The sequence below is a fragment of the Hippoglossus hippoglossus genome, chromosome 15 (assembly GCF_009819705.1).
Source record: "Hippoglossus hippoglossus isolate fHipHip1 chromosome 15, fHipHip1.pri, whole genome shotgun sequence".
NCBI lineage: Eukaryota > Metazoa > Chordata > Actinopteri > Pleuronectiformes > Pleuronectidae > Hippoglossus > Hippoglossus hippoglossus.
In genome coordinates, this window is record NC_047165.1 from 13,349,275 (window position 1) to 13,367,106 (window position 17,832).

The 17,832-nt window shown below is 41.8% G+C and overlaps 2 protein-coding genes across 2 annotated transcripts; one reads left to right on the plus strand and one right to left on the minus strand.

Annotated features, from left to right (window-relative positions):
* The first annotated feature begins 6,421 nt into the window (after positions 1–6,421).
* bag2 (BCL2 associated athanogene 2) lies at positions 6,422–8,750 on the plus strand. Its single transcript, XM_034608580.1, has 3 exons — positions 6,422–6,721; positions 7,437–7,546; positions 8,252–8,750. Exons 1-3 carry the CDS (start codon positions 6,600–6,602, stop codon positions 8,644–8,646), a joined length of 627 nt encoding a protein of 208 aa, XP_034464471.1. The 5' UTR covers positions 6,422–6,599; the 3' UTR covers positions 8,647–8,750.
* Positions 8,751–11,309: 2,559 nt separating this feature from the next.
* On the minus strand, positions 11,310–16,743 carry rab23 (RAB23, member RAS oncogene family). The gene is made up of 7 exons (XM_034608579.1): positions 16,256–16,743; positions 14,181–14,412; positions 13,804–13,889; positions 13,284–13,440; positions 13,110–13,192; positions 12,930–13,022; positions 11,310–12,847 (listed from the first exon to the last, which is right to left on the minus strand). Exons 2-7 carry the CDS (start codon positions 14,333–14,335, stop codon positions 12,714–12,716), a joined length of 708 nt encoding a protein of 235 aa, XP_034464470.1. The 5' UTR covers positions 14,336–14,412; positions 16,256–16,743; the 3' UTR covers positions 11,310–12,713.
* Between the last annotated feature and the right edge of the window lie 1,089 nt (positions 16,744–17,832).

The window sequence follows — 17,832 nt, forward strand, 5'->3', positions numbered from 1 at the left end:
GTGCTGTCACACTAGTCGTCAACATGTGACTGAATTCTTCTAAAATCAACAGTTTTAAGAGACACATTATTCTCCTGTGATATAATTTGGAGCGCAGGGTACACAATACACAAAAATACATTTCATAACATCTATCTGGATGAAGCTAGGTGCTTGCTTGTTTACTTTTCATGCACATCCCCCTGGTCGTTTGATTAAAGTAAAAAAAATATAATGAAGAAAACTGTGAAACATCTTAAAACAGTAGAGTGATCGTGGTCCAGTTGGTAAACGAAGAGTCTTAATGGACTTGAGGAACAAATTAATCAGGATCGAACCTCCCTGGTTGTGGAATTTGTCAGCTGCAGTCTAATTTCAAACTCTGGTGAGAAGAGGCAGTTCTCATGCAGCCAGTAGTGTAGAACATAGACAGCGGCAAGATAGTAATTGGTTTAAGAACCTATAAAACACATGATCCCTGTGTTACTCCCGGTTCCGAGGAGGTTATGTTTTTATTGCCAATCGTCTGACTATAATGCAAAAACTGATTTAATTCAAACTTGGTGGAAGGCTTTGGTGTGGAACAAGAAAAAATCCCTTAACTTTGATGTTACAATATCTAGAGTTTCTGGACATTTTTCTCGAAATTATCCAGAGATCCTAATGAACTGTATTGAAAGTATTGGGACTGTATGACTTCATTTGGTTGTCACCTCTCTTCATGGCATTCTCCTTGTGTATGATCCACGAGTTTATCACACCAGCGTTCATCATGCCATAGAACACACTCAATGGCCACCTCTTGGTTTTTCTTCCACAGCCGTAGTGAGCACACATCTGGTCGAAAGTATCGACACCTCCCTTCGTGTGGTTGTAAAATTCGATCACTTCAGGCTTGCGAGTGGGTCCTATGCTTGGTTGTGTGTGCATGGATGACAGGAGCAGGACAAGTTTATTTTTTGAAGCTTTGTCAGGGAGGAAGGACACCAAAGTTAGTTATTTGGTGAAAAGAAAAGCACTGGCGCCTGGTGTGCGATTTTCTTTATCTTTCATCACATGTGGGATCTCCCTTTTGTTTGCTTTCACCGTCCCCACAGGGGTCATGCCACAGTTCTCCAGCAGGTCGATCACCAGTGGCACAGAGGTGAACCAATTATCAGTGGTCACATTCCTGTTTGTCTGGTGATATTGCTTGGTCAGCTCCTTGGTGAAATAATGGCCAAGACTTTGGTCACCCTGTGGTTGTGTCACCTGCTTCCCCAGGTATGGTATCCCTGCCAGCAGGTACTTGCTGTGGACATCATTGGCAAGGACAAGCTTGATTCCATATTTGGTAGATTTGTTGGGGATGTACATCCTAAATGGACACCTCCCTCTAAATGCCAGCAGCTGTTCATCCACAGTTATGTTTTCCCTGGGCACATACAACTTTTTACAGTTGTCAATGAATATGTCCCATATTTTCTAATGGGAGCAAATTTGTCCATGGCCTGTCTTTCCCGCCGTGTCTCAGGGTCATCAAATCGCAGAGAGGCAAGGAGGAACGAAAAGCGACCCTCAGACATAGCAGCAAGGTACACAGGTGCACCAGTACCAGGGTTCCACATTTCTTTAGTAGACAGATGGTTGTCCATCTGGCAACCACTAAAGATACAAATCCCCAGCATCGCACGCACCTCTGCTGCTGTTGTTCTCTGAACTGTAGCTGTTCTCCTCTGATATTTCGTAGCTTCAGCATCAATACGGATGTTCGTCCATGTCACGATTTCGTCGATGATTTGGTCCTCAAAAAATAATGTGAAGCATTTCTCAGGGTTGTCAGAATTTGATGCTTCTGGTGTTGGTCCTGGTATAACAAGTGGTTGTGCATCTTTCCGTACAGTTTGATGTGTTCGCTAGACGAAGGGTCATGCGCCCTCCACCCTAAGGATTGGATGCGATCTCTTGGAGCAGATCGATGCTAGGGTCTGAAACTTCCTGTTGATAATCATTGTCAAAGTTCGACATCGAGATGAAAAACGATGTGAAAATAAGCTAGGTGAGCGAAAGATTTGCCTTACGTGCGTCACCGAATCACGGCTGACTGCAGAAAAGAGGAGAAGGGATTTAAAGTTCGACAGCAGCCGCGTGATTGGCTGGAAGAGACTGTGGCAGAAAGATAAACTTGATAAGGACATTACAGCTATCATCTTTAGTTTTTCAAACCTCCATAGTTCTGTAATATCCAGTGGTCGTCGGCATTGTGTTGTAAGGTCCGTCCGTCTGTCCCATTCTCGTAAACCCTCAGCTCTCACATAGTTTTATATTTTATTTTACACCTTTTCAAAGCAATGTTTTTCAGTTTATTGTGGAGTGAATTCAAGACCAAACTACATGTATATATACTTTTTAAAATTTTATTAGAAAATATATTGGAAAACCGGAGCACCCGGAGAAAACCTAGTGACAGACTTTCTGTGAAAGTGGACGGCTCTAAGTACAGGTTTTCAAAAAGAATACCAACATCTCAGGATGAAAAGGCAGAGCCGTACACGTAGAAGACACCAATGAAGCTGTCCAGAGAGCTTTTCATCATAAGGGCCAACGCTGGTGTCGATGTGGTGAAAACACTTGTGTGGAGGTGAGGGGGCTGGGAGAGCACCCTCACCTGCTCATAGAGGATCAATCAGCGCAGGTGAGAGCTGTTAGCTGATTGGTCCTCCTGCTTAGGAGGATTGGTCCTCCTCTGCGCTGCCTCAGGAAGGACTCGGAACTCAGAGACTGAGACACTCTCCGACAGAGTCCCGGACACTGAGCTGGAAAGCTCAAGAAGTTTAAGTTTGTATTGGAATTTATGTTTTGAGGAATAAAGATGCTTAAAAGCAACCCGTGTGTCTCTGGCTGTGTGTGTGGGGGAGCCCCGTGGCAAGGTCAATTGCCACACTGGCACCCAACGTGGGGCTCCACACAGCCACAGACGTGGACCAGCAGGCGGTGTGGGAACTGGTCCCGATGATGGAGGACCTGGTGACGGCGTACCGGGAGGAGAGAGCGAGGACCAGACGGGAGATGGAGGCGATGCGGACGGAGCGTCAGCTGGCCCGGTTGGGACCCGCTCCGGTTCCAGCCTGCCACACCGCGCCGAAGAAGGCGGTGAGCGCGGCCCCAATTTCGCGGCCGCGGGCGGCGACCGGCGTGCCGCCGATTCCGCGCCCCCGCTCAGCACTGGTGGAGGGCGCGGCTCTGGGAGGTGCGTCGGTGGTGACGTCGACGGATGCTCCGGTCTCCAACCCCCTTCCGGCCCCGGCACCAAGGCTGGTGGTAGGGCCAGCGTCCCCTGCACCCGCACCAGGGTCGGCGGTGAAGCCGACTCCCCCTGTCCCTGCACCAAGGCTGGCGGTGAAGCCAGCGGTCCTGACGTGCAAATCGGTCGTCCGACCTGGGTATAGGGGCGAAAGACTTAAAAGCAACCCGTGTGTCTCTGGCTGTGTGTGGGAGAGCCCCGTGGCAAGGTCAATTGCCACAACTTGATCACCGCAGCAGAATGAATATAGTAGACTTAATGTCATGTTTTTCTCAAAGAGCTAATAGCTAAAATGACCATTCCAAATATAGCTCCTATTCCTAATAGTCCACAAGTCCCACCCATAAGGAAATTGGACTTGAAACTGCTAGGTTAGTCATGCTTACGCTTTCCTGAATTATTCCGGAGATGTTTTCGAAAGCAATCCACAATTAAGGCCTTCACAGCTGGTATTTGAAAATGTATCATGTGTTTCAAGTGGTTGTGCATCTTTCCGTACAGTTCATCATACACTTTAGCAGCCACTTTCTTGCTGCTCACATTTGGGAAAACCCACTCCGTGACAGGGTAGTCTTTCATGATTGCATTCATCAGCTGATATGCTTGGCAGATGGTAATCTTCTCTCCATAGTCCGATTTGGATTTACACTTTCTTAAGACATCCACGACCACCAAGGCGATATATGTCCGGACTTCCATCTCTATGTCTGTCATCTCACAGTCAGACTGTGTACTTGTATTGTCTGATACGATCTGACTATCTGTTGGAATCTCATCAGGTAAGAAGGCCATTTGACCTGGTATCATCTCAGTGTTCTCTGAAAATCGGACTGTGTTCTCCATCATCTCGGTGTTCTTCTGTTCTCTGTAAGCTGGGTGTCTTTCGGTCCTGGTATCTGTTCAACAGATTCCACTAACAAGCAGATTTGATCTACGCTTATACCTTTAGAGATTAAACATATAAAATGTCCCTAAAGACTGAACAAGTTCTTTGTTCGGTTTATTGGCAGGTGACATTAAGGTGCATTACCCTGAATTTCTAAGGACATCAAAGACATTTGTGTCATTTAGTTGAAAGACATTTCTGTCTTTAGTGACATTTTATGACAAATCAGCTTGTAGAAGAAGCTGTTGAGAAATTGTTAAACAGATACAAAGGCAGAATAGATCTGGGATCTGCAGCAACTGAGTGAACCTGTGCCTTGCTGGTTGTACCAAGAAGGCATGGCACTTAAGTCCGCTGGGCATGAAGCGGAGGCTGCATATGCTTTTTTTTTTTTAGAGCCGGGTGGGGTCGCTGGATCGTCAATCAGGTAGAATCGATGAAAAGCTTGCTTGAACCGCTAGCTCGCGAAGCTGAGAAGGAGGCAGGCCTGGAGCTGGCACAATGCCGCTATGTTGAAGCTTAGCAATGAGGAAATCAGCCTCCTCTGTACGAGATTTGATGTGTTCGCTAGACGAAGGGTCATGCGCCCTCCACCCTAAGGATTGGATGCGATCTCTTGGAGCAGATTGATGCTAGGGTCTGAAACTTCCTGTTGATAATCATTGTCAGAGTTCGACATCGAGATGAAAAACGATGTGAAAATAAGCTAGGTGAGCGAAAGATTTGCCTTACGTGCGTCACCGAATGACGGCTGACTGAAGGCAACATTACCACGACTACTGATGTTCTTAAGATTGTTGGAGTTGTCAATACATGCCCTGCAGTGCTGCAGTTGGCCGTCGCTGCTGCGTTCAAATTGAATTAATTTATTCTAGTCGTCACAACAGACAAACAAAAAAATACCTGGCGTTCAAGCGGGGGCGGGGCTCGAGCGGAGTTGCTAGGCAACGTTTGTCTCAGAGCGCGAGACCGCGGCGTGAATGGCGCTTGTCGTTGTCGAATCTTCCGTCGCTGGGAATGACCGGGAGGCTTACTGTTAGGTCTGTAAAAAGAAAATGAGTGCAGCTTCAATGGGGATCAATGCTCTCCGGTCACATATGCAAGGCGCTAGCCACAAATCCGTTGCGGCACGCAGACAGCGGTTGTCCATCGAGCATTGGGCAACACCTTCCTCGGCTAACGTTGTTACACCACCCAGTACGCGTACGACAGCTGAAGCTAGTAACGTTAACGTTACTGCTAGCGTTGCTAACGTTAACTCAGTTGCCGCCGCTTCAACTTCTACAGACCTCAGAGTGACGCTGGGAGCCACACCAACGCTGCTGTGTTGAAGTGTTGTGGTGTCTCGACACAACAGGAAAACACCACTCTCTCACGTCCAATGAAGGAATTTCAGAAATGTTCAAAGAAATGTTTCCCGACATCGCCATTATATCAGTGACAATGTTGATCTGATTTGTGTTATTTATGTTGCAAAAATAGTGTTATTTAAAGTATTATAAAAGTGCCTATTGCAGAGTTGACTGAACCATTTACTGCTCAGTGTGTCTTTGCAGTGTTTTTCACACCAGATTCTGACTGCCATATTAATTTCAATCTAGCCTCTTAATTTTTCTCTCAAAGTGCACCAGATTGATGCATCTTTACTTTAAAATGTACTAAATCTTCTTCCAAGAGGGTCCAGGGTCCATCCACCATGATCTCTCCAAATCCTGTGGGAAACACTGTTGTGTGCATGTGTGAGTGAGTGAGTGAGCATGTTATTGTTATAAATATACTTTATTTTTTTAAGTTAAAATAAATTTTGCCTTAGTAACTCAATTTATTCTTTTGAGCTTTTTTCCCTCCTGGCCTATCTGATTTCTGTTGTGTTGACACAGTGCTCCATAGAAGTTCTGTCAAACTAACATTTAATTTTGCAATCTCAAACTCAATTGTGTTAAAGGTGTGTCGCTGATGTAACCGGTTACAGCTCATAGTGGCGCTGGGGTCTTGAAAAAGGTCTTGAAAAGTATTGAATTTAATCTCAGGATTGCTGCATATACCCTGGGAGGTAATAAAAACTCCATCTCAAATCGAGCTGAAGCAAGAATTACATAAACTTTAATAATGAGCACTGCAATGGAACCAAATGAAAAGACCCTCGACTGCAAATAAAAAGGTATTTTTCATTTGGACATTGGTAAATCACGTTGTAGTTCAGTCCAAGTGTTCGTTGGGGCCCACTGAAGCTTCTCGGGACCTGAAGGGTCCTCGAACCAGACTTTGGGAACCGCCTCTGCTCTGGGCTGCTCGGGAAGCTTCTGAGAGGAGTCGCTGGAGGAAGCCACAGCCCATGTTAGGACATGTTGTCCCGGGGGCGCACTCACTGACCGTCAGCCGGACGACAAGGAGCGTGAGACCGCGCACAGGAGACACCGATCATAAACATCAGATTATTAATTCACCATCATGGCTCAGGCGAAAATTCACGCAAAGATGAACGAGCCTCTGTGCAACAAGTTCAGCAGGACGCTGTCCATGGCGGATCGCTCCGGGAGACTGCTGGAAAGTTTGGATCAGCTGGAAATGAGGTAGAGTGAAGCAACAGGCCGGAGCCATGTGCGAAATGTGCAGTCAGTGCCGGAGCTGTCTGCTGAAGCCTGGTCAGCTGTTTTATAACTAAAGTCAACCTGGCTATTTAGTTAGGAAATGTAATAATAACTTTTAAAGATGAGGCTGTCACACCTTTTATAAATGCAGCAGATCACGTGTCATTAACAAATGTTGCTGCACTGTGACAAAATAAGATTTGATTGTATCCTCACATGGAAAAGCAGTGATTTCCTCCATCCACCGTCCCACTGTGGTAACCATTGTCTTCACTGTGAGATCATGATGATGTAAGTGGGTGTGTTCCTGTACTTGTATCTTTGTGAGGACCATTTTAAACATAAACCCACAGAGTGAGGACATTTCGACCGGTCCTCACTTTTTCAACGGGATGTTTGAGGGTTAAGACTTGTCTTTAGAATTGTGTTTAGGTTAGGTTTAGAATTAGGTTTGGGTTAGAGTTAAAATTAGGCTAGTTATTTTTAGAATTAGGTTTAGGTTAGCGTTAAAATTAGGTTAGGGTTAGGTTTAGAATTAGGTTTATGTTAGGGTTAGGTTTAGATTAGAGTTAAGTTAGGGCTAGGCATTTAGTTTGGATGGTTAAGGTTTGGGTAAGGGGCTAGGGAATGCATTATGCCAATGAGTGTCCTCACTAAGATAGAAGTACAAACGTGTGTGTGTGTGTGTGTCTCTCAGGGTGGAGTCTTTACGTGAAGCAGCATCAGCCATGGAGCAGGAAAGGGAGTGCATCCTGGAAATGCTCCAGTCTGTACAGGGCAGTCAAGAAATGCACAACATCTGCGCCGGTGAGGCCCACAAGACTCTGATTACACATGAGTTTGTAACGCTGGCTTTACAGGGAGATAAATAACTACACAATTGCCTGCACAACATTGTATGTATTGTGCGTTTTAGCATTTTCTCGCAGCTGCTGTAACATTTTGATCCAGTGAGGTTATGCTTTGAAAGCTGTGTTATAGCTGGGTGGTGGTGTTCGAGAATCTCAGGGGGTTTTAACAACATGAGTTTTTGCACCCCACCCTAAAGAAGATTGAAGTTTAACCTCAGATAATAGACTTGATGAGAAAAATGAGTTTGCTTTCCACCTATATTTTTAAGATGTTCTAATACAAAAGGCTACGGAGACCCTGAAGTGTAAGAAATAATAATTTTGAAATAACCTATGAGTATTTGAAAATAGAGTTTGACCTCAACCCACCAATGTTCAACCCAAAATTACGTTACGTTCCCTTGAGTGGAGCCTATACCAACACCCCAGCATGCAATAGGATAATTACATTGACCTGGGTTATATTGTCTTCAGATGATGGGAAGAAAATGGAGCAAAAACATGGAAACACACTCATCGAGGACAACAACCTTATTGTGGGCCAACACATAGACAGTGTGGCCTCCTACAGTAGATTGCACATATCTTCTACTTCTTATTACCAGTGTATTTTATTTATGTGGAGACACTGCATTGATTTTTCATGGTTCATGTCTTCTAGGGGAGAAAGAAGAATTAAACTTAACCGCGAACCGTCTACTTGGCCGGACGCTGTCTGTGGAGATCTCCATTGGCACAATCAGAAACTCCCTGCAGGAGGACGCACTGAACAAGGCCACGTCTATAATCGACGAAATCGTGAAAAAGTTGCTGGATGACATGGACGACAGCCGCCAGCAGCTGCTAGCCCTGCATGCGGCCTGCGTGACCGAGGCGCCGCCCGTCCCCATTGACCAAAAGTTCCAGGCCATTGTGATCAGCTGTTCTCTGGAGGACCAGAAGAAGATCAAGCGGAGGCTGGAGACCCTGCTGAGGAACGTTGCAAATGCTGAAAGGAACATCAAGATCATGGATCACCAAAAACTGGAGGACTCACAAGCCAATGGCGGTCAATAAGAACCCAAAACATACAAACAGGTCTTACATACCACTAATCTGTACAAACTGTGACTCTACTTGTAGCAGAAACACCAGCCACTACGTAGCAAATACAGCCACACTTAAACTTAGGGCCAAGAATACAATCAATCACAACTCACTACTATATTAGAGTGGTGTCTATGCATGATCAAGTTTCACTTCCACACTCAATATGGATTCTTTTTTTTTTTTATTGTGTGAACCCACTACACATTGTGTGCACTTAGGACAGAACAGCATAGTGCTTCATTGAAGGTTTGTTCAGTCCAGCGCTGATTACCCACTGAATAATTCATAATGTGTCAGGAGATAGTCTACTGAGGATGATACTGCAGTCTTAATAGCTTTATTACCAGGTTACACTTTGTGAGATCGGCACAGGAGTCTCCGAACAAAAGTGAAAGAGTATTCCTGATGAAATATGGTTGGTTGAATCGGTTCAGTATCTTGTTCTGTGTCACTGTCATACTTTAAAATCATACACTTGTTTAAGGATGTTGGATGTGCATGCAACTCTTTGAGGAACACAGATCACATCAAGCTGTGGATTTTTATTCATATTTGCACCGAGCTGTCTTTTAATGTAAGATTGTGTCAGAAAAGTAAATAAAAGCAGAATGGGCACCAGATATGTCTTTATATCTAGATCCACTCCAGAGTGGCCCACGTGCGTTCTTTCTTTCATGGAAATCTCTTCAGTCGTTTTGTTGCGTAATCCTGCTCACTAACAGCTGAAATTGTCAAACAAATGGAGTAAATATCACGGCCTATTTCTGGGACTGATGGGAACATGGCAGTTCTCAGGTTGTCAGGGTAACAATTCTACCTATGATATAACACCTGTCTTCCAACTCAACTGTCACATGCACATTGTATACACACATTATAGCCCTGTTAAAAAGCTAGCATACCTATCGTTGACTAATGAAGGTGAACACCATGTTTTAGCAACAACATAACATTTCTTTATTATCTCACCTTTTTAATTCTGAACAAATGTAACGAATAATACTGTTTTGAGGTAAACTTTCATTTGAAATTGTACACTGGATGCCCTAGGAAAAAAAAAGAAGGTACAATTTCAATTATTTCTTTTATTTAAGTCAGATTACAATCAACTCCCCCACACACACATAACATCAGGTGCACAATTCTGTGGCACGCTTCCAGGCTGTGATACATGTATAACTGTGAAAACAAACAAAAAAAAATCCAACAATGGCTTTTGTTGTTGTCAGACTGTAAGTAGAATTATCGATTTATTTGTAGATCTAATCATGTGAAACTGCTTTATAAAGTTGTGTGTGTGGAAAAAGTAGAGGAACAGTGAGACAGATTATTACAACACCTGAGTGACAGCACATAAGTATGGTTAGTTGTAACTTATGGTTCTTTAAGATTTCATACCATCTTAATAATAAAGTGCACTAAATCCATTCAGTCAAGAAGCAAATAAAAAAGGCAAATGTTTAGAAGTAAGAGAAAACTAGAGAAGTGATTATTTACAGATTCGCTGCAGCTTTAAACAAACCGCGAGAGGAGGATTAAAACGGTCAGTGGGGGAGAATGTAAACACGGACAAGGCAATGTGGCTTTACAACCATGACTGAACATTCACTGATGTGGAAAAAAAAAGGCTTGCATGCATTACTTATGCCACACTTTCTTTTCAAAAGAGAACTCTTTACATACAACCAAACGAGAAAGCTTGAAATGTGACACAATCTTAGTACCGATGGTATTTGAAGCAGCTGTTGAGATGCTCACATCAGACTAATAAGTGACATGGTTTAATTCCTCTGAACTTCATTTGAAGCTTCTAACACAGCTCCGAGATCAGTTGCAAAACTTTCAAAAAAGACAGGCATGCACATGTTAACCCACAAAGATGTTCATATTCCATTTAAAATACTTTTAATAAAGACATTTCAATAATTTTTATAAAGAAGATTTAATATAAGACTTTTCTACATTGCCACGTATTTCTTTGTGCTTGGTAAATTAGTAGCTTTCAGAAAATGATCTTTGGAAAACCAAATTACTGAAAGGCAATAATTAACAGTTCACAACTGTACGGGGGACTGAATATGAGATTGGGAGTATCCTGGTTTAGTGAGAAGGAACTGGAATATCTTGCATATTCAGGCCACCAGAGGCACTCCAGCAGAAACATATCCAGCCCTGATGCTCGTGGTTCTGGTAATACCATCAAGAGATGTTCCAATACCAGCATCGGGAATGCCTCAGATACTGCAGGATTGAGCATCAGCAAGGACGCAAATCTAAGTACCGTTCTTTTACCACGTATTCAAAATATATTAGTTCCCCCCTTATTAAACTGCAATTTTCTTTTCCTGGAAATCACTCTATCTTGTCTGCCCCAAAACAGCAGTTGCGCTGTACTGCCACTAATACTGTTTTTAGAGCAGCCAAAAAGAAGTGATTACTGGTAGTGTAGCATTAGCCACAGCTAGCTAACATGTCCCACATGGCGACATGAAACGCATGCTAGGCTTCCATTTCGAGCAATTTGAAGGAAGCAATAGTTGCATATTCCTGTATATCTATTTATTTGTGTTCTTGTCAGTTATGACTTTCAAACTAGATGGTAAAATAAGTTATATGACATTCATTCTCTATGTATTTGTTTTTCAAACGGTTTAACCTGAGCCAAGCCGTACAACGACAGCAATCATCACTTCCATACATGGTTGGAAGCATACAGCTGTTATACAAGTGTTTTTTTACGTTTGTTATTTTATGCACCTGTATCGGATCAGTACTTGGTATTGGATGATGCGCAAAGTCCAGGTATCGGAATCGGTAGTGTGAAGAGAAAAATGGTATCGGAACATCTCTGACACCATCAGAGAGCAAGGGTTCACATTCTGCTCAAGACACCTCACTGTTCACTCTTCATTCTTTCTGTATTCCAGATCCTTCTCCCTTTCATCCCATTAAAATGAGCAGAATGATAATAATAAAAAAAAGTAGTAACTGATAGGATGAGGCCAAACCACCAAAATAAAAATAACACTTGTAACATGTTTAGTGTTTGAAATGTTAGAAATGTAGTGACGGCGAAATATATAAACCCTGCATAGGCAAAGCTATACTAACGTTAAAGAAAAGGTCAGTTAAATATGGAATATGTAAAATGCAAACAACTGAACTGAAACATAGAACCATAACAGATTGCAAATTGATGTATAATGACCTCAAATAGCAGAGAATCATGAATTCAACCCATAATTTAGTCTTAGTTAACACATTTTTAAATACGTGGATTGTAAGCAGACACACAGGACTGTTTTGTGACAATAGTTATTGATATTTGGTTATACATAGGAGCACATTCTATTCATTTCATGTTACATCCAAGTCGTTGCAGTGTTAATGTTAAACTACAGCTCAGAAAATGGGACATTTTGGCACAACGTCAACACTTCAGTGAAAATATCACTCAACACTAATGTGATTCGTACAAAAATACTTCTGCACATAGAATTAATTCTGGATTCCAGAGTGTTTTGTCCACAATAAACAGCATAGTCTGAGCCATAGTTTGTTGACAGTTAGAAAAATATGGTACAAAATAATCTGTTTATCTTCTACGATGCATGCAAACATATTGTACGCTTCAAATGTCAAACACATGAATGGGCGACCAGGAGCAAGAGTGCAACATTTGCTGTTATGTATTTTGATGAGAGGCGTGTATATCGAGTTATATATTAAAAAAGAAAAAAAACACAATCACTCACAGACATATCTCTGGTTTTTGAGGGGATTTCAGCTCTAGTTGTTACCCAGAGTGTACAAATATCAACAGGTTTTGTGTGCAGACCATTGGTGGATATCCAAGGTTTAACCAAAAGAAATTCAGCCATCAATGAGGGGATTCAGATTAAACATCAGATTGTTAAAGTAGTGTAGAGTAGTACTTCCCAGTCTGTATGGGCTTTGGTCTCTTAATGAATACAACAATGTCCAATCCAGTCTGAGAAACAAATAGTCGGGCTCTAAAATTAAAAGGATTCTATCTAGAGTAGGCTGCAACTTCCAAAAGGATTTTTACTCTTCTTGGTCCGTTGTTTGTTAGGTCGCAAAGTGATGACTTCTCTACCGTTGCTGGAGTTCTGGTTGCTGACATTACTACTTGTGGTATTAAAAACACCTTTGGGAAAATAACAATTTATGAGTAATGTCACCTTGCAATTTAAACCTTAAATTGCAACATAAAACATGACATTTCTTACCTATTTTATTGCTTGTTGAATGGACCACATCTGTCTCCTCTGCTGTTTGCTGCTTGAGTCGTTGGAGATACTTTTCAGCTAAGTATTTAAAAACTAAACAGAAAGGAAAAGAAGTGTGTCAGTAACATTCAGAAGGTTTCAATTGCATAAAACCAGTTGTCCACATTGTCAGTAACCCACCCTCGTTAACATTAAGGTCCTCTTTTACTGAAGTGCGATAAAATCTCAGTTTGAGTCTTTTTGCCAAACCTTCTGCCTCCTCACTATAATTCAAGCAAAGAAATTACATTTCATTAATTCAATATCCTTGTCCTTTATTTTTTCATTGTCTCTTTTGCAAAAAAAAAAACTTACTTATTTATAACAGTCTCTTCTAGGAGGTCGATTTTGTTCTGCACTAGAACTGTGGGAATGTCTCCAACCTCTGCTTCCACTTTCTCCCTCCAGCTGTCGATAGCCTGAAAAGACTCCCTGTCGGTGGTAGAGAAAACCAGCACACATGCTTGTGCACCTGGAATATGGGGCAATAAGACAGCAATTCAATTTCAAGTTAACTCCTTAAATTATTTTTTATATCCATCTCTAATATATGATACCTAATCCACCTTCCGTGAGGATGTAAAAACAGTGTAGACATGACAACAGTCCCATTAGAGATTCACTTCATTGTTTTCAGTGCTATGTGTGTGTGTGTGTGTGGGTGTGTGTGTGTGTGTGTGTGTGTGTGTGTGTGTGTGTGTGTGTGTGTGTGTGTGTGTGTGTGTGTGTGTGTTTTGTTTTGGTTGAATGCCGTGCAACCAGTGAACCATACAATCTGGGACTTAACCTGAGCACAGTGAGCAGTTATAGTTTGTCAGAGTGGCGGGGGCCTTACCACGATAATAGGCCTTGGTGATGGCGTCAAACTCCTCCTGCCCAGCTGTGTCCCAAAGCATTAGTCGGACCTCTTCGTCATTGACACTAAAATAATGAGCAGGTAAAGAGGGAAAAGTATCTGATAAGCTGTAGTTAGGATAACAATCTCCTACCCAGCACAGAACAGTGGTTTATTCTGTAATATTTGTGTACGTTTGCAAGCTCTGTAATTCAGAGTAACTAACATATTATCTTCCTGTTTCCTCATTAAAGTAACCTTTTGCGATACTAATTACTGTCAACTAAAAACATACTTTTTCATGAATTTGCAGTAGTTGACTGTAACATTTTTAACAATCTTAGAGAAAACAAAAAACACTAAAACCAGTTGCTTACTCGATCTGTCTTTCCAGAAAGTCCACTCCGATTGTCTTTTTGTAGTCCTTGGTGAAGATGCCTTTGCAGTAACGTTGGATCATACTGGATTTGCCAACGGCTCCGTTGCCAACCACAACCACTTTGATGGCCACTTCCATGTCCTCCTCCAACATGGTGGCGACGTCTGGCTGGTTCTCAGTTCCACTCTGCCCGGGTAGTTTTAGTGATGCCAAGTGGACACATATACCACCTGACAGTGTAAAACATTGATTAATGTGAGGCACAACTTTAGATATTAACCACCAAAAACAAGCCATGACTAAATTAGTTATATAAAAGGTGGTAGGGGAAGGTAGTACTATTCTTCAAACTTACTTTTTCTCCAGTACAATCCAAAATGTAGCACCTTTATATAACAGATTACTGGGGCTGCAACAAATGTTTATTTATTTTATTGATTCATTTTATATCTCAACTATTATGATGTTTATATGTCAAAAAGAACAAGATTTCAAATAACTGGAGTATAAAGAAATTGCTTCTTCTGTTTGGCCAACAGTAAAAAATGTTTGTTTATAATGACAAGAATTATATAATGGAGAAGTTACACTGCAAAAGATGGCCTTATATACACAATGACTGGGATTGTTCTTCAAACTATTATTTTTGTGTGTTCAATCTGAACACAGCGTTGTTAATTTTACAGGGAGTGACTGTGCAATGTGTTTATTCTTCCATTAGCACAGCGAGCGGCAGACTCCACATAGCAACTGGCCCGTCTACAGTGACATGTGTGGAGCTGCTGAGTGCGACGCTAAACAAAATATTGTGAGAAAGCTGTTCCCAGTGGACAGTGGCAACCTACTGTGTGAGTATGTTCCAACAGCCTGTCTGGATTTGAGTCATAATATTTATTGCAGCAGAAGACATTCATTAACCACCACTGAGCTGCATGATGCAGCAGTTGTTAGACCATGCAGGCAAAAATATGGAATATGATCCTATATTATTATACTATCAATCAAATCTAATATTATTTGTAGAGCCCATACTCACAAATCACAATTAGCCTCATAGGGCATAGCGTGTGACATTCTCTGCCCTTAACCCTCAACTAGAGTGAGCAAAAACTGCACAAAAGAAAACTTTTAACAGGAGAAAAAGAAATGTAGAAACCTCAGAGTCAGAAGTGAGGGATCCCTCTCCCAGGACGGACAGAAGTACAATAGATGCCGTGTGCAAAATAACAACATTCATGAGCAAATACAGTGTCTAACATAAATAAAGAAGTCTATCAATGTTTCAAGTATTTATACAAAAGAAAATATCTGACAGAGATGAAGGGAGGAGTAATGACAAATGTAATGATAGTGGTATTGCCAGTAGTATTCAATAATAATACTGTATATCTAAACAACCTGGTTGTAATAGTAATTCCCGATCAGCTGCCACCATGATCCCTGATGTGGCTGCAATTACATTATCTTATATATATTCATACATTTTCAGTTTACAGGAAACTATATACTTTAAATTTAGATTTCACATTGACAGATCATTTCTGCATCACTCGTGTTGAGTGAAGACTGAGGCCCCCTGGTTATTTCGACTTCTTAACTCCTAAGTTATACATCTGCAGTTCTTTCACATCTCAATCAAATCATATGAATATACATTAAAGACATAAGAGAGAATCTGAACTATAACACTGTCTTTTAGATCTTATTAATATGCACATGTAAATGAACACATTCTGTAGAAGAGAATACATCCGAGTCCTTCCTGGGACACTGTTAAAGCCAATGAATTAGGGCACAAGGAGAATATAACTATTTCACAATACCATGAGAAGAACTCGTTTCTACATAGGATGGATGATGGTCAACGTAGGGCAGCATTTCCAAAGTCTAACAGTGGAATTAAGTCTCAGCAAACTTTTCATTGGGCTTTTTAAGCCCGAACCAGACTCGCCTTGGTCAAGACTTGACCTGTTGAACAGCAGCTTGAAGCGCCGTGCAGCTGCTGGTGCAGCCCCGCTGAACCCGATGGAGGAACTGGGGGATTCTAACCCCACACAGCGAGCGGGTTCTTACCTGTAAAATCACGTTGAGACTCCTCCGGGTGTCCTCCAGCATTAGACGAGCTAACCAGCCGGCTAACCCGCAATCACATACCTCCAGCCGCCCCCTGCTCGTCTCTGTGGCGAGAGGAGACGCCGGTGCCTCCCTGGGCTAAGGTTACCTAGCTAAGGGTTAGCCACGTCTTTTCCCAGAGTACAGAACCTTCTGCTACACCTGCTAACGGTCTCTAGCTAATGTCTGCACAGAGCTCGGCTTCTCCGCGTCTACACGACACACAGAGTTTGGTTAACGACGACGAGTGAGTCACCTCGGGGACGTTTACGGGATGGAAATCACTTATCAGTCCGCGTTACTGTCTGTCCGCGAGCCTGCGTATGCGCTAACTACGCTGAGAGCGGAGCTAACCAGGTTACTGGCTAGCATCGTAGCTCGCGAATGCTTGTTGCTTAGCAGCAGCGCCAAGAGTGAGCGCACAGCGCGAGGGAGTCGACGTGGAATCATGGGAGCGTTTGTAGTTCTCAAGTCACGACAGACAAGGTTGAAGTCATTTCATCCAAAATGTCTGGATATCAATATTTCCCCCCACACACAACGATCATACGTGTTATTCGTGTGTTTTATTTCTTGACTCAAACCGAACACACTGTCTTTTTCAGTTTATTAGGAACACTTAGCTACTATCAGTGCAGTGTAATACACAGATCCTGCAAAGAATCCTTCCTCATGTGGGTTATAATGTTCAGTTTATAATTATAAACCAATGTTTATCTTTATATGATTTTTATATATTTTATATCTCTAGTCTTGTATTTTTTTTTTAAATACACTTACATCTGCTGTACCATAATTGTACAGGCTATGTTAGTCTAATGCATAACTTTGAAAAGCTTCAGTTATTTATCTTTAAATCTGTATTTATATTTGGCTTCAATACTCTCCCTCGGTTGCTTGTGTCTTTCAATCACCTTATACTTAAAATATTTGTATTGTCAATATCTCCATTAACGCACTTCTTTACAGTGACAGCTGTGTAGTAGTTCTGGTGGCTAGACTCTCATCTCACTGCAGTAAACTTATTCTTGACTGATTTTGACCTTTTATTATTCTTGCGCTCTTGTGTTTGACTGTTGACTGTGCTACTGGATGCCTTAATTTCCCTCAGGAACAATAAAGTATCTATTACAATTTAACTGTATGATCATTTTAATGAGAATGTCTGTGTTGCAGCTAAACTCCAAGTTGACGGGTGTTCCTATTATTTTGTCCACCCCATGCAAATCAACAAGATACAACTCTGTCTGATGCATTAAAGTTGAACAGCACATACGGTCATACGTGTGAATCAATATTTCTTTATTATAGTTTCAACATCATCTGATTACAACTTTCATGATGGATGGATTTACAGTGCATTCGCTTTAAGCAGGTGTTCCTAATAATCTGACAACAGTGTGTATCTGCATTGGATTTTATTAAACTCATCACATTTTTTTGTTTTGTCTTAATCCGACATTTGACTGCAAGAATTATAACATCATATTACAGTGTCATATAAAGTAGATATAAATAGAAATACTTAGGTAAGGAAT

Bases quoted from the DNA above. Each gene is read 5' to 3' on its own strand.
- bag2 (XM_034608580.1), top strand. From the start codon at position 6,600: ATGGCTCAGGCGAAAATTCACGCAAAGATGAACGAGCCTCTGTGCAAC. The intron at 6,722-7,436 runs GTAGAGTGAAGC...TGTGTCTCTCAG, and splicing joins TTGGATCAGCTGGAAATGAG to GGTGGAGTCTTTACGTGAAG. The intron at 7,547-8,251 runs GTGAGGCCCACA...CATGTCTTCTAG, and splicing joins AATGCACAACATCTGCGCCG to GGGAGAAAGAAGAATTAAAC.
- rab23 (XM_034608579.1), bottom strand. From the start codon at position 14,335: ATGTTGGAGGAGGACATGGAAGTGGCCATCAAAGTGGTTGTGGTTGGC. The intron at 13,193-13,283 runs GTAAGTTTTTTT...CTTGAATTATAG, and splicing joins GAAGAGACTGTTATAAATAA to TGAGGAGGCAGAAGGTTTGG. The intron at 12,848-12,929 runs GTAAGAAATGTC...ATTTTCCCAAAG, and splicing joins TTCAACAAGCAATAAAATAG to GTGTTTTTAATACCACAAGT.